Source organism: Salvelinus namaycush, chromosome 6, assembly GCF_016432855.1.
Source record: "Salvelinus namaycush isolate Seneca chromosome 6, SaNama_1.0, whole genome shotgun sequence".
Lineage (NCBI taxonomy): Eukaryota > Metazoa > Chordata > Actinopteri > Salmoniformes > Salmonidae > Salvelinus > Salvelinus namaycush.
In genome coordinates this window covers 37,600,045-37,624,703 of record NC_052312.1, presented here as the reverse complement: position 1 = coordinate 37,624,703, position 24,659 = coordinate 37,600,045, and the positions used below count along the sequence as shown (strand labels likewise).

General features: G+C 41.9%; 1 protein-coding gene across 1 annotated transcript; it reads right to left on the bottom strand.

The window, feature by feature from the left end:
* Positions 1–1,292: 1,292 nt before the first annotated feature.
* Positions 1,293–24,210, bottom strand: LOC120049115 (putative ferric-chelate reductase 1). The gene is made up of 16 exons (XM_038995357.1): positions 24,183–24,210; positions 16,735–16,911; positions 16,402–16,535; positions 6,271–6,368; positions 5,946–6,087; positions 4,463–4,657; positions 4,061–4,162; positions 3,737–3,881; positions 3,297–3,404; positions 3,029–3,144; positions 2,540–2,626; positions 2,261–2,352; positions 2,086–2,144; positions 1,803–1,940; positions 1,514–1,539; positions 1,293–1,382 (listed from the first exon to the last, which is right to left on the bottom strand). The coding sequence occupies exons 1-16, from the start codon at positions 24,208–24,210 to the stop codon at positions 1,293–1,295; spliced, it is 1,737 nt and encodes a 578-aa protein (XP_038851285.1).
* Positions 24,211–24,659: the final 449 nt, after the last annotated feature.

Below are 24,659 nucleotides of genomic sequence, written 5' to 3'. Positions count from 1 at the left end.
TGAACTTATCCTCTGCAGCAGAGGTAACTCTGGGTCTTCCTTTCCTGTGGCGATCCTCATGAGAGCCAGTTTCATCATAGAGCTTGATGGTTTTTGCGACTGCACTTCAAGAAACTTTAAAAGTTCTTGAAATTTTACAAATTGACTGACCATGTCTTAAAGTAATGATGGACTGTCTTTTCTCTTTCCTAATTTGAGCTGTTCTTGCCATAATATGGACTTGGTCTTTTACCAAATAGGGCTATCTTCTGTATACCACCCCTATCTTGTCACAACACAACTGATTGGCTCGAACGCATTAAGAAGGAAAGAAACTCCACAAGTTAACTTTTAACAAGGCACACCTGTTAATTGAAATGCATTCCAGGTGACTACCTCATGAAGCTGGTTGAGAGAATGCCAAGAGTATGCAAAGCTGTCATCAAGGCAAAGGGTGGCTACTTTGAAGAATCTCAAATATATTTTTATTTGTGTAACACTGTTGGTTACTACATAATTCAATATGTGTTGTTTCATAGTTTTGATGTCTTCACTATTATTCTACAAGGTACAAAATAGTACAAATAAAAGAAAAACCCTTGAACGAGTAGGTGTGTCCAAACTTTTGACTGGTACTGTATATCACAAAACTCATCATCAACTCAGGTTGGAGGACCTTCCTCATTCAGAATCTCCTTTGGTGAGAAGGATTTCTCCATTGTTTGTAACTTTTTTCTGTAGGTTCTTTTTGGTCGGGTTACTGTATTGAATTTGCTCTGGGGGAAAAAAATGTTTTTTAACTCGGTCTTTCCTGAATAAATTCCTCAATCTCCTTTTGTTTTGTGTGTAGATTATTCAGGGATTCTGTGGTACATTCAACACCATTGATGTGTAATGTTAGATGTTCTATTTCTGTTGAAATTCTTTTCTCTGTTGACCGATACCGTTTTTGGGATGAAAATTGAATTCAATGGCCTCTAAAGGTACAATAATTGGGTCCACTGAACCAGTATTGTGCAAGAAAAAGTCTGTTAAGAATTCCTTACTTTGTGTTAAGAAAGAAGTGTCAGTCAATAAACCCTGGTTAAATTTCCAATATGCCTGTCCTCGTGGAAGGTCTGTCATACTTATATGGAGGGATACTGTATAAATTGATGATCTGATCGGATTCAATCCTCAATCAATGGACAGATACTTTAAAACATTTGACAACAAACAAATATAAAACAACTTAAAATATACCGTACAGTGAGCTATTTTATAGATATACTGTATCACAACATTCCGATCTCAGTCCATTGCTCAGCGGATCTTCATGACGAGCCAATTCCAACAAGTAGTGCCACCAAAAAGGCTATATTTCCAAGGAAAAACAAGACCAGCAGTAACAACTCCATTCTTGTCTGGGGGAGAAATGAAAAGTCAAGTACAGCCGTGGCAGACAAAATAGTTGTTAAGAATGAGTCACTTACTAATTCACTGACACAATAAGTACATTTAAATGTGTGGGATTAAATGGTGGGATTCAGCGTACCGATTCAGAAGCACTCTCTGCATGATCTAGAAGAACAACCAAAGTTATATTGAAGTATTTGAAAAGAAAAGAGAAACCTGCACACTTCTCTTGCTTGTATCACTTTGTTTATTCAAGCTTACGTGTCGGCCTCTTGTCCTTCGTCAGAGCTTTTGACGTAGGCCAAGAGGCCGACAAAAGTTATATGGCAGATCCACAATATGAGGTTATTCAATATTATAGGGGGCCATATATCATCAACCTGAATTTAACTAAATTAAGATCGATATCATTATGTATTTGATCTCACCATTGAGCTTCCAGCGCATGTGGAGTTCTAGCAGGATGTACATCGTTGCCTCCCATCCAACAAACCCCCCCATCACCTTCAGAAGCCAACCATCCTCAGAGGTGTCAAAATACGACAGCCCAGTGAATATGGCTGCCACTGGAAGATAATGTCAACACAATTACTAACATGGTAGTAGTGCAACAGCAAACATGTTTGACAGATATTGGCTGAGAAGATACGGTACTTTGTACTATGCTAATAAAATCCAACAAAAAACAATGTCATGATCACAGTTCCTTACCAGCTAAAAGTTTTATTGCCACTGCATTCAAAGCATGCGACCAATTGAAGAGGAATCGCCTGTGAAAAAACAATAACACAAAAATAATACATTACCTTGAGAAAACAAGCCACTTTTGGATTTACATACACATGAGCAAACTGACATACACTAGGTATGAGTCTGGAACCCTTACCAGTGATGTTGAGGTCCACATCGGAACATGGCAGCGATTGGCTGGAAGAAGGCCAGGATCATAACGATGCAGCCCAACACAGGATGGGCTCCCTATAAACACAGATGGGCTCCCTATAAACACACTGGGCTCATAAACTGTCTCTCATAACTATTTCAATTATCTGAGCCTTCCATAATAGAGTAGGTTTCATAAAACTGTAGACGGCACAGCATTTGTCAGATAGGTCTGTTTGTTTTAAATAACAATCGGCGCGCAGTAAAGGTTTATGATACATACCCCACTCCAGCCTCCAACTTCTGAGAAGGCCAAAATGAAGGCGATGATGGTGGCGGCAACAGTGAGTGTCATAAGAGACACGTGCGCCTGAGGAACATGCAAGTCAAGAGTACAGATTATATGACATTATTATTTGGAACTAAAAACATTACTAATTTTTATGTTCATTTTCTTATATATTTGTTTTCTTATTGTTGTTGTATTGTCGAGAAGGAACCTGCAAGTCAGCATATTGTTGGACAGTGTATACCATGTGTATCCCGTACATACGACTAATAAAACTTGAAATTTGAAACTTGACGGACGTCAGTCTGCTTGCTTAATTAACAGTATAGCTTCCTCGCCTGCTTGACACACTCTCCCAGTCACGCTATACGTAGAAAAGGCACCAATTCGATAGCAGTGAAAATATTTCAAGTACAATCTAACTTACGGTACAATCTAATTTTGTTACACTAACACATTAGGGACAGTATTATAGAAACTCACCAGAAACCAAACATCTTTCCCAAAATAATGTTTCCCCTTGGCCACACCTTTCAGATACCTGGCTATGATCATTCCCAAACTACCTGTGGTCATCCACGATATCAACATCAGGGAACCTGAAGTACAACAGGATAATAAATCAATCATCCATAATCAATACACAAATCTATAAGCTTGTATATGTAGTTATAATCAGTGTATTACCGTATAACAATTTGTTTGAGGTTATGCATGCAAACTCTTCTCACCAAGGAAACGGCAACCTTACCATGTGCTTTAATAATAGGTGGCTCTTTTTCACTTGTAACAACTTGAGGACTTGAAATATCCACTTTAGTGTCAGTGATGAAGGTGCCAGTGTGAAAGCCGATTGTCCCTGTCAAAGTCAACCGAAAAGTGAAATGGAAGAGAAATAGAATAAAAGGATATTATGAAACATATGACTGCTTGACTGAAGCAGACCGCTTTCTTCATCAGTACCAGGCCCACAATATTTGAATACTTATTAAATAACAGGGCCCGTATTCATAAAATATCTCAGAGTAGGAGCGCTGAGTTAAGATCCCGTCTTCCATGTCCATGTAATGTCAGTCATTATTATCTAAAGATGTCATAGCACTATGTAAATAAAATGACAGAGGGACACAACCACTTCCTCTGTAACAGGACTGGTGCTACAATGTTGTAAACTTTTGGCTCATACTGTACCAGTACTGGAGGGTCCGTGAACGATCATGAGATAGTAGAGGGAACTGGACCCTCCGGACCGCTGAGTTGAAATGGGGTTCCTAGTCGTAAAGGAACAGCTAATGATACTATTATTCACTGAGGATTTAACATCAGAAACATTTCCCTAGAAAAGGACAAACAAGAGACATTTGAGTCATTACCGATTGTTTTGTGAGTCATTATAGCATCAGGGTTGGAGGTACATTGCATTTCAAATCAGTCAAATCAGAACTTTAATTCCAGTCCATATTCAATTTCTATCATCCTCTTAGCTTTTCATATGTCATAATAGCAAGCAAGTACCAGAGGAAGTATGTCCGGTATCTTCCTTCCTGTTGAAAAGGCGTGTTGCAATTGGATGAGCCCGCCACTGTCCCGTCCACAAATATAGATGTCATCATTTCCCTTATGTGATGCAGAGGAAAACAGATTATGAGAGGAACACAATCAACCCTGCCACAGGCCACTTGAAGGTGCAGGGTACAATAAACAAAAATTCATAAAATAAAAATAGCATACTGTTGAATGCTCCTGCAGTTTATTGGCTCCCTTCCAACTGCCCTCATACAATCCCTCTTCGTTTTAAAAATAAACTTGTTCACCGTTTTCATTGAAGTGAAAGTATCTGGACGAGTGCCTCGAAATTTGGATAAGCATATTGAATTGCAGGATGTGCATGCACTACTTCTGAAAAGGCTACATTACCATCCTCTGGTCATCTGAGAAGCCGATGGCGATGTAGCCATCTGAAGGGCCAGTCATCTCCAGCTGGATGGCTGTATCACCGGGAGAAGTCATAGCAGACAGGAAGTAACAGTCTGGACTGACCCCAGGGTCACAGTTCAGAGGTTGGCTGAAACAGACCTTAGTGCTGCCACATCCAGTGCTGGAGTTGGACAACTATTACAAACATATTCAATGTTATTGTAAAGCACTTTGGGACAACTGATGTAAAAATAAATGTTATTGTTTGTTTGAAAATGTAATATGACAATATTGTCTGAGAGTGAGCGGCAGGTAGCCTAGAGGTTAGAGCGTTGGGCCAGTAACTGAAAGGTTGCTAGTTCGAATCCCTGACCCGACAAGGTGAAAAATCTGTTGATCTGCCTTTGAGCAAGGCACTTAACCCTAATTGCTCCAGGGTCGCCGTCAATGACCCCACTCTCGGGGAGTTGGGAAATGCAAAAAACACATTTCCATTTCACACCTCACGCTCGTACAGGTTACCCACTTCTACATGCAATGAAACAGGACAAATACAAATATCCCCTTTTGATAGACTATCAATTACACTTGTGATACATTGTTAAGACAAGTTTATGTTTAGATAAAACATATTTGTACTATTATCTATTACCATAAGTACTAAGGATTTCAATGGAAATACTGAGTACATTTACATGCACACTAATAATTCGATATTAAACTGATTATGGCAGTAGGCCGAGTATGGCATTAGTCATGTAAACACCTTACTCTGCTTATCTTAATTGGCGTAAATTCATAATCTAAGTAAGCATACGCTGATTAAAACATCTGGTTTCTGAGCAAACTTTAGAATTATTAGGACATGTACACTCTTATAAAAAAGGGTTCCAAAAGGGTTCTGCAGCTGTCCCCATAGAAGGAGACTTTAAGGTTCCAGGTAGAACCCTTTTTAGTTCCAGGGTAGAACTCTTTTGCGTTCTATGTAGAACCCTCTGTGAAAAGGGTTCTACATGGAACCCAAAATGATTCTACTTGGAACCAAAAGGGTTCTACATGGAACCAAAAGGGGTTCTTCAAAGGGTTCTCCTGTGGGGACAGCCAAATATCCCTTTTGGGTTCTAGATAGCACCTTTGAAGAGTGTAAACACCTTAATCGTAGTTCCAGCAGTGTATTTGATCTGCGCATGTGATAAAATCACCAGTGCAAGCCTCCCTCCTTTGCACGAGTGAAGGGAGTTAAAAATGTCAGAAGTCAGAATCAAATAGGCTTCCCAAAAATAACATGGTAGCACGTATATTTTGATTGGCAATTTTCCACATTTATCAAAGTCCCATCAGTAGCCTGATTTTGTGTCCAAATAAACAGGATTATTAGGGAAATCATTCTTCTTGCAAAGCATGCAAATGTTTTAATCAAATTATTATATTAATCTGAATATTCACAATAATCCTATTATTGTGTGCATGTAATCTTACTCACTTTTGAGGATGAGGCGAAGGAGGAGGTAGAGGGGATGGATATGGATTTGCTGTTAGTTGAGGGTGCAGCAGCAACGTTGTATGTAACTGGAGAACTTCTCACTCCAACCCAGAAGGTGGAGTAATCTTTTACAAAGGATGCACTGTAAAAATGGCATGGCAGAACAATAGTAAAGCAATGTAATAACATTAAGGGACGGATTTTCCATTGAAAGTGTGTTTTAGTCAAGAACGAGGCTTAATCTGTGTACCGGAAACCGGGCCCCAGGGTATAAGACGTGAACATTCTGCTTCACGAGCTAGGGGATATTGGATGGGTGAATCACCTGAATTGGATGGAGTTGAGGTTGCCTGATATGTCGGCCCTCCATATTCCCTGGATGGAGGATTTAGGTGAATCTGATGTGTGAGAAACTGCAGAATTCTGAGAAAAGGAAGGGGAAAAAAGGATCCATGAAGATTTAGTTTTATTCAGATGCAACAGTGTGATTCCATGCCAGGGAGACCCAAAGATATTTAGGGTTTCTTAGATTGTTCTGGCTATTCTCACATAAACATTTAATTGGGAGGAGGGATGTTTGTTATGCTTTTTACATTTGTATTAAAACAATTAGGTGGGGGGGGGGGGTGGCATCATGATGAAAGTGGCCATTTTAGGCCCTTTTAGACCTACAGTGCATTATTGGGAAAGTATTCAGACCCCTTGACTTTTTCCAAATAATGTTATTTTACAGCCTTAATCTAAAATGTATTAAATTAAATGTTTTCCTTGTCAATCTACACACAATACCCCATAATGACAAAGTGAAAACAGGTTTTTAGAAATTCCTTATTTACATAAGTATTCAGAGCTTTTTCCATGGAGCCTCTAAATTGAGCTCAGGTGCATCCTGTTTCCATTGATAATCCTTGAGATGTTTCTACAACTTGATTGGAGTCCACCTGTGGTAAATTAAATTAATTGGACATGATTTGGAAAGGCACACACCTGGCTATATAAGGTCCAACAATTGACATTGCATGTCAGAGCAAAAACCAAGCCATTAAGTCGAAGGAATTGTCCGTAGAGCTCTGTCATGATGTTGCCTGCTTGGGTACTTCAAACCCCATCCCCCTCTCTCTGCCTCTCCCTTTCCTACCACAACCCATGCGGTGATCACAGAGAGATGTCGTAAATTCCTGAGAATCCCCCCACCACAAACAGTATTAAGAGAGAGGGTAAACTTTCAGGACAAAGGAATTCTCTTCCACCTCACAGAACTTGAGGTACGAACATATTTCATGTTCCTGCAAAAGTAGGAAAGCTCGGTGAAGATCCTAGCTATTAACATGTCCATTTGTCCCCATGTGGGAAACTCATGTGAGACTGTGGGACCACATTACCATACCGCTGTTTATATAATAACCTCAGATATGAGGTTTACATCTGTGTGTTGTATAAAATGAATGAGTGAGTATGATACTGTTTGTATAATTGTGTAATATGATTTTGAACTGTTTAACGAAGGAAAATACAACTCCCTGTTGTATTTGAACTAAATCCAAGGACCGCCCCTGAGCCAGTTGGGTCAGAGACCATGGAACCACCCCTCTCTGCTATCTGAATAAAAGTCAACTTTAAGAAATTACCATTTAGACCATGTTTATCCTCAATGGGGAGAACGAAGGTTGAATGTAACATTGCTGAAGTTTTAACCATACCACGTGGTTAAAACTCTTATACTAATAAGAACAAGTTTTGATATTGACTACTAGTCTGCAGCTAGGAATTCGGTATCATTGAACGCGAAGAAAGACAACCGCCGAAACAAGCATTCTATAACGAATGTCACTCTGAACAATCCACAATAACTACGACAAAAGGAGCTCCAACAAAACGAACTTCTCTCCGACGATCAAGACGACACAAACAATGAGCGTAAATATATATATATTGATTGCAATTGTTCCCGAATGAGTGAGCGTTCATGTGTAAGGATTAGCATGTCAATTGTTATAAAGAGTATACTCTGTAGTGACTTCTGAATCGACCCCCCATCCATCCCTTTTGTCTAACAAGCCGCCATGCCGGTTCAGCCCACTAGGGCATATTGCTCCCATCATTTCATGTAACTATTTTAAGTTTGTTTGTTTGTTTATGCATTTCTGTGAATTAATTAGTTAGTAATAAATAAATGATTTAAGACAATTGATGTATGGATGACTCATAGTGAAGACTGGGTTCGTGCAGATAATCAACGATTTACGACGTTTGGAATGAGACTGACGTGAGGTACAGTAAATAAATCATTAATCAGAAGACTATTGATCAGATATGAAAATATCTGAAAGGTTATATTGGGAAATTATAACTTTGTAATCTAATAACTTTCCCTGGTGCCCTCGAATTCATAGTTAATTAGTTACGTTATTACTCAAGTGATAGCGTAATCCCTAATTACAGGAATATTTTATAAAAACTATAAATCTTCAATTTAACGATAAGCAAAGACACGACAGCTCCGAGACAGGATTGTGTCGAGGGAAGGGTACCAAAACATTTCTGCAGCATTGAAGGTCCCCAAGAACAGTGGCCTCCATCATTCTTAAATGGAAGACGTTTGGATCAACCAAGACTCTTCCAGAAGCTGGCCGCCTGGCCAAACTGAGCAATCGGGGGAGAAGGTCCTTGGTCAGGGAGGTGACCAAGAACCCGATGGTCAGTCTGACAGAGCTCCAGAATTCCTCTGTGGAGATGGGATAACCTTCCAGAAGGACAACCATCTCTGAGTGGCCAGACGGAAGCCACTCCTCAGTAAAAGGCACATGACAGCCTGCTTGGAGTTTGCCAAAAGGCACCTGAAGGACTCTCAGAACATGAGAAACAAGAATCTTTGGTCTGATGAAAGCAAGATTGAACTATTTGGCCTGAATGCAAAGCGTCATGTCTGGAGGAAACCTGGCACCATCGCTATGGTGAAACTTGGTGGTGTCAGCATCATTATTTCCGTTTTTTAAAAACCTATTTTTGCTTTGTCATTATGGGGTATTGTGTGTAGATTGAGGAGGACAACTTAATCCATTTTAGAATAAGGCTGTCACGTAACAAAATGTCAAGGGGTCTGAATACTTTCCGAATGCACTGTATACATGCCTCCTGTAAGATCCTATGATCCGTGAACCGTACATGTTACAGACAACATCTGTGTCATTATACTCCTGATGGTGTGCTCCAAAATATGGAGTATGTCTCGATTCTGATATTCAAAAATATACTTTAATTTATTCAACATTCAAAATATGAATATCTCAAAAGACATTCGTCTTCAAAGAAAGCAGAGCGCGCTCCCACTTTCCAAGGGGCAACCACAGAGCAGGCTCAACTCTCCCGACTTCTCAGTCTACTTGCCCCAGGAAATAGGGGAACCCTTAAGGTGCCTGCTACAATCAGGTTTCTGAGTTTTACCTGGTTACATTCAGGAAGAAGAAAAAAATCGCCCCACCACTCTGGGACCTGTGGTGCCACCTTTGAGATATGATACATTTTATGAGCACCACCAACACAGTGAATGGGAAAATGGATTCAAAGGAAACTCCGTCTGCTGGTGATTTGCCGAATGTGCAATCATAAAGGTCGCCGGAACTGTTCCCACCTGAGATTCAGGCAGTATATATACAGTACCAGTCAAAAGTTTGGACACACCTACTTATTCAAGGGTTTTTCTGTATTCTTACTATTTTCTACATTGTAGAATAACAGTGAAGACATCAAAACTATGAAATAACACATACGGAATCATGTAGCAACCAAAGAAGTGTTAAACAAATCAAAATATATTTTATATTTGAGATTATTCAAAGTAGCCACCCTTTGCCTTGATGACAGCTTTGCCCACTCTTGGCACTCTTTCAACCAGCTTCATGAGGTAGTTATCTGGAATGCATTAACAGGTGTGCCTTGTTAAAAGTTTCCTTCTTAATGCATTTGAGCCAATCAGCTTTGTTGTGACAAGGTAGGGGTGGTATACAGAAGATAGCCCTATTTGATCAAATATTTACCTAGTTAAATAAAGGTGAAATAAAATAAAAAATTTAACTTAGCCTGAAGACCCGACGTTGAATTGCATAGAATTCTACTTTGGGCAGATATGTGCGTTTGGTTGAGCAAAGTTTCCTCTCACGACCTCTACCAGCCAGAATGATGAATAAAATTATACTTTACCGGTTGTCCGTGAGGTTGGTCCTTTAGCAGGTAAGAATGTGACATCAAATATCGACAGAGTAGTGTTATCAACTTGACCTTCAGTATGCTGGTCTGTATTTAATTTTTATTTACATTTTTTATTTTCAATACTGATGCAATTCACATGTGACAAACACTTGCACAATATGGCCGAGCCTCGCCGAACTTCCAGCTGATTGCGAGGAAACGTTCCCTTTGTCGACTATATTCAGCTATTGTTTACATATTGTGCATCACGCGCAATGCGTCAATAGATTGAAAATACAAGCGACAGAACCTACCTGCGCCGCAAACATTTGCGTAAGGTAAAGGTTTTCAGACCTGCGTGAGCTGCCAATGGAATCATCAGATACAACCAGAGAAGGTCCATGTGAGCAGCCGACTGAAGGACCCAGAACCACATCCAACCATGGTAGCCTGGAGAGGCGGGACAAAGACCTCAAGCAGGAGTTCCGGGGTCTATGACAATCTAACCTCACATCCCTCACGTCTCCCAAGCTGAGCTTGCCAGCCAGAGCCCATGAATGGGTCTGCCAACACCAAGTCGACTGAGGGTTGACATAGCAAGGACTTCAACTCCACAGCAGGGTTTTGAAGTAGCAATGATGTTAACCTCAACCTCAACCCCAACCCCAGCACCAGGAGACCAGTCCAGCAGCACCAATGTCAACCCTCCAGCATTCCCGAGGAAGGAGCCGAAAATGCCTTCTTACCAGCAGAGGGTGGACATTGAAAACAACCTGCTGAGGTTTTTAACGAATGGCCAAGGCGTGGCGGTGGCAAGAGGAAGAGTGGGCTGCCGTCTAAATTCATTGCTCAAGGGAAAGGCCATAGAGGCTTACACAGCAACTGATGAGGGGTTGTCCATAGTCTACAAGGACCTGAAGGAAGCACTGCTGGTGAAGTTGGACATCTCTCCAGAGACCTACCTTCAACGCTTCAGAGCTGGATCGACACCATCGGGAGAGTCACAGACGAAGACTTCCCACCGCCTCAGGGACTTCTACTGCCGATGGGTTCGACCGGAGAAGACACAGGACAAGATCGGTGAGGTCGTCATCCTCGAGCAACTTCTACAAGTTCTGCCACACAACACTCGGACCTGGGTCCGAGAGCACGAGCCCAAGGATGGGCTTATGGCGGCCAAGCTGGCACTGCAGTACCTCAACATACGAAAAGGAGCCCATCACAACCTGCAGCATCCACTCCAAGAAGCTTCAGAGGCATAAGGGACACCAGGAACACCAAAGATGGTGGAGGTAACTCTGGGGGGGTTGTGTCTAGGAGGAGTAAGTAAGGGATCGTGCAGTTTGTTCAGATGGGAGGGACCTGTTTTTATTGTCAGCAGCAAGGGCACAAAGCTTCGATGTGTCCACCACGTAAGTCCAAGCTCTCAGGTTTACTGTTAAGTGCCCAGAGGGTGAGATGGTGTTCAGGATAGGCAGAGTGGGGGAGAGTCAGTCTTGCTACCTGTGAAAGCGAATGGTCAAAGTCTCACTGAAGTGCTTGACACTAGTAGTTCCCTGTCTCTGATGCAGACCTTTGGAAAATATAAATTTTAAAAACTCAAATAAATCAATTTAATATAACCTACACAATCACAATAAATCCATAATTTATTTAAGGCAGGTCTAAAGAAACATGATATGAAGAAAATGTAGTCTATTTCAGAAGAACCAAATAGCATATTCTGAGTCGTCCATATGTTAGGCCCTGATCTGGCAATGTCATATGGCTGTGGGCTACAATAGCTAATTTAATAATTCCTGTGGCATTATTTAAAAATATTTTATAGTAAGAAGAATACAATTCAACATAGCTGAATAAATAGAAATGATATTTCTGAGGGAGTGTGTACATACGGCTATTCTATGTTGAGAGGTTAACAAAGTGATCATTAGAAACAGGTCCTCCTATATGCTTAATTTAGAGTTAATTATGCAACTTTAGTTGTGATACAAACCTTAGGCTATACAGTGCCTTCAGAAAGTATTCACACCCCTTGACTTTTTCCACATTTTGTTGTGTTACAAAGTGGGATTAAAATTGATTTGTCATTTTTTTGTCAACGATCTACACAAAATTCTCTAATGTCAAAGTGGAAGAAAAAGTCTAACATTGTAAAAGATAAAAGATTCATGAAAAATAAAACACTAATATATCGTGATTAGATAAGTATTCAACCCTCTGAGTCAATACAAGTTAGAATCACCTTTGGCAGCGTTTACAGCTGTGAGTCTTGCTGGGTAAGTCTATAAGAGCTTTCCACACCTGGATTGTGCAACATTTTCCCATTATTATTTTCAAAATTATTCATGTTTTGTCAAATTGGTTGCTGATCATTGCTAGACAACCATTTTCAGGTCTTGCCATAGATTTTTCAAGCAGATTTAAAAGGATCGGACCCTTTTTTAAATATTTTCTTGCCCAAATCTAACTGCCTGTAGCTCAGGACCTGAAGCAAGGATAGGCATATTCTTGATACCATTTGAAAGGAAACACTTTGAAGTTTGTGGGAAATGTTCCTGTTACTTACAACCTCATGCTAATCACATTAGCCTACGTTAGCTCAACCATCCCGCGGGGAGGGGGGGGGGGGGGGGCACCGATCCTGTAGAAGTTAAGTCAAAACTGTAACTCTACCACTCCGGAACATTCACTGTCATCTTGGGAAAGCAGACTGAACCAGGTTTTCCTCTAGGATTTTGCCAGTGCTTAGCTCCTTTTCCATTTATTTTTATCGTGAAAAACTCCCCAATCCTTAACGATTACAAGCATACCCATAACATGATGCAGCCAGCACTATGCTTGAAAATATGTAGCGTGGTACTCAGTAATGTGTTTTATTTGCCCAAAATTTGTTTTCAGGACAAAAAGTGAATTGCAAACAGAATGCATGTTTTGGAATAGTTCTTATTCTGTAAATGCTTCCGTCTTTTCACTGTGTCAATTAGATTAGTATTGTGGATTAACTACAATGTTGTTGATCCATCCTCAGTTCTCCTATCACAGCCATTAAAGTCTCCTGCGCAATGTTTATAATCGAAGGCGGAGCCTGTCTGCATAGCTTGCTCACCCGCAGCTCACCAGCTGATGTAGGCTGTGTGTGGTGCATCCTTCCGAATGCTGTTGTGCTCATTAATTGTGCTCATCACTGAAAAGCTCTCAGTCTCTCCAAAAACTCTCATTCCATTCAATTTAGTAGTCAGATTTTAGTCACAGAGATCATTTTGTTTCGTCTCGTTTTAGTCAACTGAAATGAAAAGTAATTGTTGCTTAGGTATAGTTTTTTTCTGGGTCTATTTAGTTAGCTATAGTCTTGTCAGTTGCCACTGAAAAATAGGTGTTTGACATATTTTAGTTACTATTTTTGATCTGCACTGATTATGCACAATTACAGGATGTGCTCTCCTAACACACACACAGTTTTCTATTGCTATCCTTGTGGGAACCAAAGAATTGATTCCCATCCAAAATCCTATTTTCCCTAACCCTAAATCTAACCCTAACCTAACCATAACCCTAAACCCCTAAAACTATACCTAATCGTAACTCCTAACCCCAACCCTAATTGTAACCCAAAACCTAGTCCCTAAGCCTAAAATAGGGTTTTTCCTCATGGGGACCGGCAAAATGTCCCCGAATTTTCCTTGTTTTACCTTGCCCACAAGGATAGTTAAACAAACACACACAACCTTACATAAATATATCCTTTTTCTCAGCCTCTTTACCCTTGTTTGTATGCTTTTAACTACCTCATCTACAGTTGAAGTCGGAAATTTACATATACTTAGGTTGGAGTCACTAAAACTTGTTTTTCAACCACTCCACAAATTTCTTGTTCACAAACTATAGCTTTGGCAAGTCGGTTAGGACATCTACTTTTGTGCATGAGACAAGTAACTTTTCCAACAATTGTTTACAGACAGATTATTTCACTTATAATTCATTGTATATCAATTCCAGTGGGTCAGAAGTTTACATACCCTAAGTTGACTGTGCCTTTAAACAGCTTGGAAAAATCCAGAAAATTATGTCATGGATTTAGAAGCTTCTGATAGGCTAATTGACATCATTTGAGTCAATTGGTGGTGTACCTGTGGATATATTTCAAGGCCACCCTTCAAACTCAGTGCCTCTTTGCTTGACATCATGGGAAAATCAAAAGAAATCAGCCAAGACCTCAGAAAAAAGTCTGGTTCATCCTTGGGCGCAATTTCCAAACGCCTGAAGGTACCACGTTCATCTGTACAAATAATAGTACGCAAGTATAAACCCCATGGGACCACGCAGCCGTCATACCGCTCAGGAAGGAGACGCGTTCTGTCTCCTAGAGATAAACGTACTTTGGGGCGAAAAGTGCAAATCAATCCCAGAACAACAGCAAAGGACCTTGTGAAGATGCTGGAGGAAACAGGTACAAAAGTATCTATATCCACAGTAAAACGAGTCCTATATTGACATAACCTGAAAGGCCACTCAGCAAGGAAGAAGCCACTGCTCCAAAACCGCCATAAGAAAAGCCAGACTACGGTTTGCAACTGCACATGGGGACAAAGATCGTACTTTTGGCGAAATGTCCTCTGGTCTGATGAAACAAAAATAGAACTGTTTGGCCATAATGACCATCGTTATGTTTGGAGGAAAAAGGGGGAGGCTTGCAAGCCGAATAACACCATCCCAACCGTGAAGCACGGGGGTGGCAACATCATGTTGTGGGGGTGCTTTGCTGCAGGAGGGACTGGTGCACTTCACAAAATAGATGGCATTATGAGGAAGAAAAATGATCTGGATATATTGAAGCAACATCTCAAGACATCAGTCAGGAAGTTAAAGCTTGGTCGCAAATGGGTCTTCCAAATGGTCAATGACCCCAAGCATACTTCCAAAGTTGTGGCAAAATGGCTTAAAGACAACAAAGTCAAGGTATTGAAGTGGCCATCACAAAGCCCTGACCTCAATCCCATAGAAAATGTGTGGGCAGAACTGAAAAAGCATGCCAGCTCTGTCAGGAGGATTGGGCCAAAATTCACCCAACTTATTGTGGGAAGCTTGTGGAAGGCTACCCGAAATGTTTGACCCAAGTTAAACAATTTAAAGGCAATGCTACCAAATACTAATTGAGTGTATGTAAACTTCTTACCCACTGGGAATGTGATGAAAGAAATAAAAGCTGAAATAAACCATTCTCTCTACTATTATTCTGACATTTCACATTCTTAAAATAAAGTTATGATCCTATCCTAATTTTTACTAGGATTAAATGTCAGGAATTGTGAAAAACTGACTTTAAATGTATTTGGCTAAGGTGTATGTAAACTTCCGACTTCAACTGTATCACCAGTGTCCCTGCAGTCATATCAGTACATGTACATTCTTGTGTTCTTTCTCTACTGGCATTGACACTTACATTTATTTGTATTTTTTACTTCTATATTGACACTGCTATTTTTGATTTTTATACTGCATTGTTAAAGTTTTTCAGTGTAGACTTACAGCCTCTACTCTACCTGACAGGGTAGCAGGAGGACCCATGCAGGAACACGGAATAACTGATCTGTTTTTTTCTTCTGTCTCATAAATACATTTATAAGATCTAAACAACCATTACTGTTTCAATGTTATATGCAGAGGTGCAACTTTCACATTCTGAAATTGCATTTTTTTAACCATTATTTAACTAGGCAAGTCAGTTAAGAACAAATTCTTATTTACAATGACGGCCTACCCCGACCAAACCCAGACGACGCTAGGCGCCAATTGTGACGACGGGTGGCGTTGCTAGGCGCCAACCCAGACGACGGGTGGCGCCAATTGTGCGCCACCCTATGGGACTCCATCATGGCCGGATGTGATACAGCCTGGATTCGAACCAGGGTGTCTGTAGTGACGCCTCATGCACTGAGATGCAGTGCCTTAGACCGCTGCACCACTCGGGTTCCCTATCATTGGAATGTGATACAAAACGAGGCAATGGTGTGCTTTAGAACCATGCGGATACCTCCGAGTGGTCGGGTAGGCTGTTTGGAGTGTTTATCCGAGTGGATAAAAATAATAATACAAAAAAATAGTTATGCACCCCCACTACTAAAACCAAAGTTACGCCCCTGGTTATATGTAATACTGTAGCTCTCATAACATAACAGAAAAGCAGGCAATAGGTCAGGTGGTAATAGATAGGTGGGAATAAACAGAATTAAATGGAATTATACAGTCTCTATGGGAATAGACTCACAGGTAGTCCGTTGCAGTTGAGTAGCTGGGCTTCTCCACTTGTTACAGTGAAGGATCCCAGAGGACTGCTTCCTCCAACCTCTCTGGCTTGTAACATAAACCCAATGAATGGAGTGGAAGCTGCCAGGAGCCTGACTGTAAACAACAGTGTTTAGTTGATTTAAACACCACCATAGAAAATGGAGACCGTTATTCATTCCATATCTACTTTTCAGCATATCTACCTATAATAGCCAAACCATAGATAGATTAATAAAGCCTATAGGCCTATAGTGAGGGTTCAATATCTCTGCATGAACCCTCCAGTAATAGAGGAAACTACATGATGTCTCACCTATGATTTCATCGCCCTCCTTAAAGCTAAACCGGTCAGTGGTGACAGAGAATGGAGCGGGACTTTGATGCGCGCCTTTTTTGTGTTGCGGTGTCATATTGTCACACGCCCCAGTCACCTTTCCGGAGCTGTAGCACTGCACCGCACGCAGATAACACGCCAATAACACAATGATAAATATGTATCGTTCCATTTAGATTAAATTATTAAAACGAAAACTGTAAAAAAATTGCCTACTGATGGAGACCATAACCCACCGATGCCGGAAAATTGTGAAGTTTGGGTGAGGGGTAGAATTTGTATTATAGTGCCTTGTGGGTGGAGAGTAGACTAGTCGCGACAGGTTATGCTGCTTTCATAACCAAGTGGGATGGTGGAAATGACCAATTGTGACGTCGTAAATATTAGTTGGATGCATTCACTCCTTGATAGAATGCTGATTGGCTAATGGCCAAGTTCACCAACAAGCTCTGTCAACCATAAACTAAAAGTACAGCCATTATGCTTGTAAACAAATGATAGTGTTCAAAAACCACATTAATAGATTGTTTTTAAGAAATTGTGTTTTGTTGTTGCATTTAACTGCCGAAAATGCTGTTATCGAGGTCACTTCCTTGACTTCAGAGGTCAGCATGTGGGAGAAGTCGGAGCTCAGGTATGATAGACGAGTTTTCCTTTCGTAATTACCAGTTGGAAGGGCATTCAAGTGGATTTTTCAGAGTTGTATGGGTAAATACCACCTTCCCACTGGGTTATGAATGCAGGGTATAACAGGTTGCTTCCATAGAAGGGCTTCTTGCCCAAATTTGCCATCTACAAATTATTTGTTATTATGTTCCGGCCCCTTGACCATCCACTCAAGAAAAGAAAAATGGCCCGTGGCTGAATCTAGTTCCCATCCAGTTGACTACTTTAAAATGGTGAAAGTCCTCAATGGTGCTGCCCATGCTAAAACTGGCTTTTGGGTACTCGAGACCTCTATAGAGTACCACAGTATGAGTCGTAATACCCATAGAACCTAGCGGTCAAACAGGAAAAAGGTTCCAATTGTTTTTCCACCATTCATTTTTCCCATGGGGGATTTTAGAAACATTTAAAATAAGAGCTGTGTTTCGTGTAGGCTTACCCTGGTGTGATGTTTTGATAACCCTGTAAATCTCTTGGACAAGTTGACATTTGTCAAAATTCCCTGTTTGACCGCTAGGTTTTATGGGTATTAGTTCACCTCCACTGTGGGGCTGTATGCATCTCTATGGTTGCTTCCCACAATACCGTACCAATGTTCCTTCCAGGCTTACAGTTTTCTACATTAGCTTTGGTGCAATTATCACAAGTATGTGATGAATTTTCTAAACTCTTAGTACAAAAATCCAAACCGATAACTGTAATCAAATGAAACAAAGGAATTGAATGAAACGTAACGTTTAGCAGCCACTAGTTTGAATCAATCTTGAGCATTTGGCCATTGGTTCTCATCGACATCACAGTAACTCTCCTCATTGTTCATACACCTGGGGAAAAAAACATCAAGCCTCAAATACAGTACCAGTCAAAACTTTGGACACCTACTCATTCCAGGGTTTTTCTTTATTTGTACTATTTTCTACATTGTAGAATAACAGTGAAGACATCAAAACTATGAAATAACACATATGGAATCATGTAGTAACCAAAACAAGTGTTAAAACAAATAAAAAATATATTTTTGATTCTTCAAAGCACTCTTGGCATTCTCTCAACCAGCTTCACCTGGAATGCTTTCCCAACAGTCTTGAAGGAGTTCCCACATATGCTGAGCACTTGTTTGCTGATTTTCCTTCACTCTGCGGTCCAACTCATCCCAAACCATCTCAATTGGGTTGAGGTCAGGTGATTGCGGAGGCCAAGTCATCTGATACAGCACTCCATCCCTCCTTTGTCAAATAGCCCTTACACAGCCTGACTTGCCTAGTTAAATAAAGGTTAAATAAAATAAATTTACACAGTCTGGAGGTGTGTTGGGTCATTGTCCTGTTGAAAAACAAATGATAGCCCCACTAAGCGCAAACCAAATTGGATGGCGTATCATTGTATAATGCTGGTTAAGCGTGCCTTGAATTTGACAGTGTCACCAGCAAGCACCCCCACACCATCACACCTCCTCCTCCATGCTTCATTGTGGGATCCACACATGCAGAGATCATCTGTTCACCTACTCTGCGTCTCACAAAGACACAGCGGTTGGAACCAAAAATCTCAAATTTGGAATTATCAGACCAAAGTAAAGATTTCCACCGGTCTAATGTCCATTGCTCGTGTTTCTTGGCACAAGAAAGTCTCTTATTTGTATCCTTTAGTAGTGGTTTCTTTGCAGCAATTCAACTATGGCCTGATTCACGTAGTCTCCTCTGAGCAGTTGATGTTGAGATGTGTCTGTTACTTGAACTCTGTGAAGCATTTATTTGGGCTGCAATATCTGAGGCTGGTAACTCTAATGAACGTATCCTCTGCAGCAGAGGTAACTCTGGGTCTTCCTTTCCTTTGGCGGTCCTCATGAGAGCTAGTTTCATGATAGCGCGTGATGGTTTTTTCGACTGCACTTGAAGAAACTTTTAAAGTTTTTGACCTTTTCCGGATTAACTGACCTTCATGTCTTAAAGTAATGATGGACTGTCATTTCTCTTTGCTTATTTGAGCTGTTCTTGCGATCAGTAAACAATGGACCTGATCGGACAGCTCAGAGCTTCTGCTCTTTTCTGTCCATAAAAAACAAATGGATTGGTGGAAGAGGCAGGGCAGGCCAGGAGCAAGGAAGGAGGGTGTGGTCAAGCAAGGCATCCCCATATGGATATTTTCTGTATATCACACCTACGGCAGGTAGCCTAGTGGTTAGCGCGTTGGGCCAGTAACCGAAAGTTTGCTGGATCGAATCCCCGAGCTGACAAGGTAAAAACCTGTCTTCTGCCCCTGAACAAGACAGTTAACCCACTGTTCCCTGGTAGGCCGACATTGTAAATAAGAATTTGTTCCTAACTAACTTGCCTAGTTTAATAAAGGTTGCATACCATGTCATAACACAGCTGATTGGCTCAAACACATTAAGAAGGAAAGAAATTCCACAAATTAACTGCCACTTTTCAACCTCATTCATTATCTCTAGCTCCAAATCAGTATGTGAAAATGCTGCATTTCTTCATTTTGTAGAAAAAAATATAACCTTAAAGTTCTACCGGATGACATCAAAAGTTACATTTTTAAAAATGGTGATATTTCAAACACTATGTGATTCGCAGTAACACGGGGAGCACGAAAATACCCTCCCTCTGGCTAGAAACTCATTGCCAGTTTTGAAAATCACAGTTTTTCTTACATTTAGAACTTTTCTTCTAATCTTTTTCACCACAGAAACACACCATTTTCACATGTAGGCCCCGGTTTGATGCTGGAGATAATGAATACGTTGAAAAGTGGCGGAGTTGCCATTTAACAATGCTGTTTATACAGCTTGTTGACATTCATCCAAGGACACCTTGACTTGCATTACACACCCTTCACTGCAGAAACATTTTCTCATGAAATCCTGGTTATAGAAAAAGATTTATGTAAATGCGACCTGCTACAAGTAGGGAAAATGTTATGGACAAAACAGAAATGTGACCATATCTCTGACAGTAACCCTGAATGATGAATGTGTGAAATATTTTGTCATCTTTTTGGCTAACCACAATGGAACATTCTAATCTTTAAAGGCATCTAATCTTTAAGGCAGAACAGGTTTAAGCAAAGTATAGTGCCATAGTTCTCAGGAAGGTGTACCTATGGCGATAGGAGGGACAGGAAGCGGACTGCTGATACTGCACTCTGCCTTTGTATGACCTTAAAACTACATGGGTAAAGCAAATGTGTCTCATGGTGTGTCATGATCGTGATGGCCTGAACTCGGAACGCGATAGAATACCAAGGCAAACCGTAGTAACTGCAGTCAAAACATGGTGGAACAAAGCCAGAGTGCAGTAACTTTACTTACTGCTGTTTTCCTTAGTTTTTACTTGGATTTTCAGATAACACAAAGACTTCAGTCTTAATTGTTAAGCAGAATACATCTCTGATCTTGTCCATATCAGATTGTTTCAAACTTTCTGTGTAAAATAATAAGTCATCATCATAATAGTACATGACAGTATATCATACTTTATATGTTAATACTTTACAAACATAAATTTTCGTTATGTAGTTCTCAAAATCTGTAGTAGAAAAAACAGTTTAAAATCTATAGGTTTACCAAACGGTTAAGTGATTATGGACTGGGCATCCTCACTCAGCCCCTTTCCATTCCCATGGACGTTTGAGCCCTGGACGGGTGCTATATAGGCCGGGTCACCCACAATTACCACCCCATCAACCTACGTGTGTCAGAGAACCACAGCGAGACGATCCAATTTCTGCTCATTAAGTCTCCTTAGGTTCCCATGGTATTGGTATTATCTTGCCTCCAGCGAAACAATCCCCTTTTTGAGTGGTCTGCTGGTGCCATAATGGTCTGGAGCCCGTTCTGCCACACTCATTGCCAGAAGTCAGCGCAGCCTGCCCCGGGACGTCTTCCTAAGGGCTCGGTAGTTGCCCCGGACCTCTCGGGTACCTGCGCCCGTTCATCGACTACCGGAGCCTCAATGACATCATGGTGAAGAACCGCTACCCACTACCACTCATCTCCTCGGCCTTCGAGCCGCTCCAGGGGGCCACCGTGTTCTCCAAGCTGGACCTACGGAATGCCTACCACCTGGTGCGGATACGGGAAGAGGACGAGTGAAAGACGGCTTTCAACACGGCCAGCGTTCACTACGAGTATCTGGTCATGCCATTTGGCCTTAACAACACCCCAGCTGTGTTCCAGGCTCTGGTTAATGATGTTCTCTGCGACATCTTGAAACGGTTAGTCTTCCTCAACGACATCCTCGTCTCCCCCCTGACCACCCAAGAACACGTGCTCCACGTCCGACTGGTTCTCCAACGCCTCCTGGCAAACCAGCTTTTTGTGAAAGCAGAGAAGTGCGAATTCCGTTGCTCCACCATACCCTTCCTGGGTTACATCATCGCAGGGTGGTGGATTGGCCCCAGCCTACGTCCAGGGTGCAGCTGCTACATTTCCTGGGATTCGCCAACTTTCATCGCCGCTTTATCCAGGGTTACAGCACCCTGGCTTCCCCTGTCTGCACTCACCTCTCCCAACGTTCCGTTCACGTGGTCCCCAACTGCTGACCGGGCATTCCGGAATCTCAAACACCGTTTCACCACAGCTCCCATCTTGGGGGGGCAGATAACCGGATGTTCATTCCTGATGCGGTTGGCTCCTTGGTCCTTGAGTGGGCCCACTTCTCCAGGCTTGCCTGCTACCTACTGTTTACAGGCCTCCTGGGGCATATACAGCGTTCCTCACTGAGTTCCCTGAATTCCTATCGGACCTTGTAGTCATAGCAGATAATATTCTAATTTTTGGTGATTTTAATATTCACATGGAAAAGTTCACAGACCCACTCCAAAAGTCTTTCGGAGCCATCATCGACTCAGTGGGTTTTGTCCAACATGTCTCTGGACCTACTCACTGTCAAAGTCATACTCTGGACCTAGTTTTGTCCCATGGAATAAATGTTGTAGATCTTAATGTTTTTCCTCATAATCCTGGACTATCGGACCACCATTCTATTACGTTTGCAATCTCAACAAATAATCTGCTCAGACCCCAACCAAGGAGCATCAAAAGTCGTGCTATAAATTCTCAGACAACACAAAGATTCCTTGATGCCCTTCCAGACTCCCTCTGCCTACCCAAGGACGTCAAAGGACAAAAATCAGTTAACCACCTAACTGAGGAACTCAATTTAACCTTGCGCAATACCCTAGATGCAGTTGCACCCCTAAAAACTAAAAACATTTGTCATAAGAAACTAGCTCCCTGGTACACAGAAAATTCCCAGAAAATTGGAACGGAAATGGCGCCACACCAAACTGGAAGTCTTCTGACTAGCTTGGAAAGACAGTACCATGCAGTATCGAAGAGCCCTCACTGCTGCTCGAACATCCTATTTTTCCAACTTAATTGAGGAAAATAAGAACAATCCTAAATTTATTTGTGATACTGTCGCAAAGCTAACTAAAAAGCAGCATTCCCCAAGTGAGAATGGCTTTCACTTCAGCAGTAATAAATTCATGAACTTCTTTGAGGAAAATATCATGATCATTAGAAAGCAAATTACGGACTCCTCTTTAAATCTGCGTATTCCTCCAAAGCTCAGCTGTCCTGAGTCTGCACAACTCTGCCAGGACCTAGGATCAAGGGAGACACTCAAGTGTTTTAGTACTATATCTCTTGACACAATGATGAAAATAATCATGTTCTCTAAACCTTCAAGCTGCATACTGGACCCTATTCCAACTAAACTACTGAAAGAGCTGTTTCCTGTGCTCGGCCCGCCTATGTTGAACATAATAAACGGCTCTCTATCCACCGGATGTGTACCAAACTCACTAAAAGTGGCAGTAATAAAGCCTCTCTTGAAAAAGCGAAATCTTGACCCAGAAAATACACTGCTCAAAAAAATAAAGGGAACACTTAAACAACACAATGTAACTCCAAGTCAATCACACTTCTGTGAAATCAAACTGTCTACTTAGGAAGCAACACTGATTGACAATACATTTCACATGCTGTTGTGCAAATGGAATAGACAAAAGGTGGAAATTATAGGCAATTAGCAAGACACCCCCAATAAAGGAGTGATTCTGCAGGTGGTGACCACAGACCACTTCTCAGTTCCTATGCTTCCTGGCTGATGTTTTGGTCTCTTTTGAATGCTGGCGGTGCTCTCACTCTAGTGGTAGCATGAGACGGAGTCTACAACCCACACAAGTGGCTCAGGTAGTGCAGCTCATCCAGGATGGCACATCAATGCGAGCTGTGGCAAGAAGGTTTGCTGTGTCTGTCAGCGTAGTGTCCAGAGCATGGAGGCGCTACCAGGAGACAGGCCAGTACATCAGGAGACGTGGAGGAGGCCGTAGGAGGGCAACAACCCAGCAGCAGGACCGCTACCTCTGCCTTTATGCAAGGAGGAGCACTGCCAGAGCCCTGCAAAATGACCTCCAGCAGGCCACAAATGTGCATGTGTCTGCTCAAACGGTCAGAAACAGACTCCATGAGGGTGGTATGAGGGCCCGACGTCCACAGGTGGGGGTAGTGCTTACAGCCCAACACCGTGCAGGACGTTTGGCATTTGCCAGAGAACACCAAGATTGGCAAATTCGCCACTGGCGCCCTGTGCTCTTCACAGATGAAAGCAGGTTCACACTGAGCACATGAGCACATGTGACAGACGTGACAGAGTCTGGAGACGCCGTGGAGAACGTTCTGCTGCCTGCAACATCCTCCAGCATGACCGGTTTGGCGGTGGGTCAGTCATGGTGTGGGGTGGCATTTCTTTGTGGGGCCGCACAGCCCTCCATGTGCTCGCCAGAGGTAGCCTGACTGCCATTAGGTACCGAGATGAGATCCTCAGACCCCTTGTGAGACCATATGCTGACACATGCACATTTGTGGCCTGCTGGAGGTCATTTTGCAGGGCTCTGGCAGTGCTCCTCCTTGCACAAAGGCGGAGGTAGCGGTCCTGCTGCTGGGTTGTTGCCCTCCTACGGCCTCCTCCACGTCTCCTGATGTACTGACCTGTCTCCTGGTAGCGCCTCCATGCTCTGGACACTACGCTGACAGACACAGCAAACCTTCTTGCCACAGCTTGCATTGATGTGCCATCCTGGATGAGCTGCACTACCTGAGCCACTTGTGTGGGTTGTAGACTCCGTCTCATGCTACCACTAGAGTGAGAGCACCGCCAGCATTCAAAAGAGACCAAAACATCAGCCATGAAGCATAGGAACTGAGAAGTGGTCTCTGGTCA

Excerpts from the sequence above, each read along its gene's own strand:
- LOC120049115 (XM_038995357.1), bottom strand. The coding sequence starts at position 24,210 with ATGGAGGGCTGTGCGGCCCCACAAAGAA. Across the intron at positions 16,912-24,182 it reads CTGTGCGGCCCCACAAAGAA|TTATCATTGTGTTATTGGCG; the intron begins ATGCCACCCCAC and ends AACGATACATAT. Across the intron at positions 2,627-3,028 it reads GGAAAGATGTTTGGTTTCTG|GCGCACGTGTCTCTTATGAC; the intron begins GTGAGTTTCTAT and ends CATGTTCCTCAG.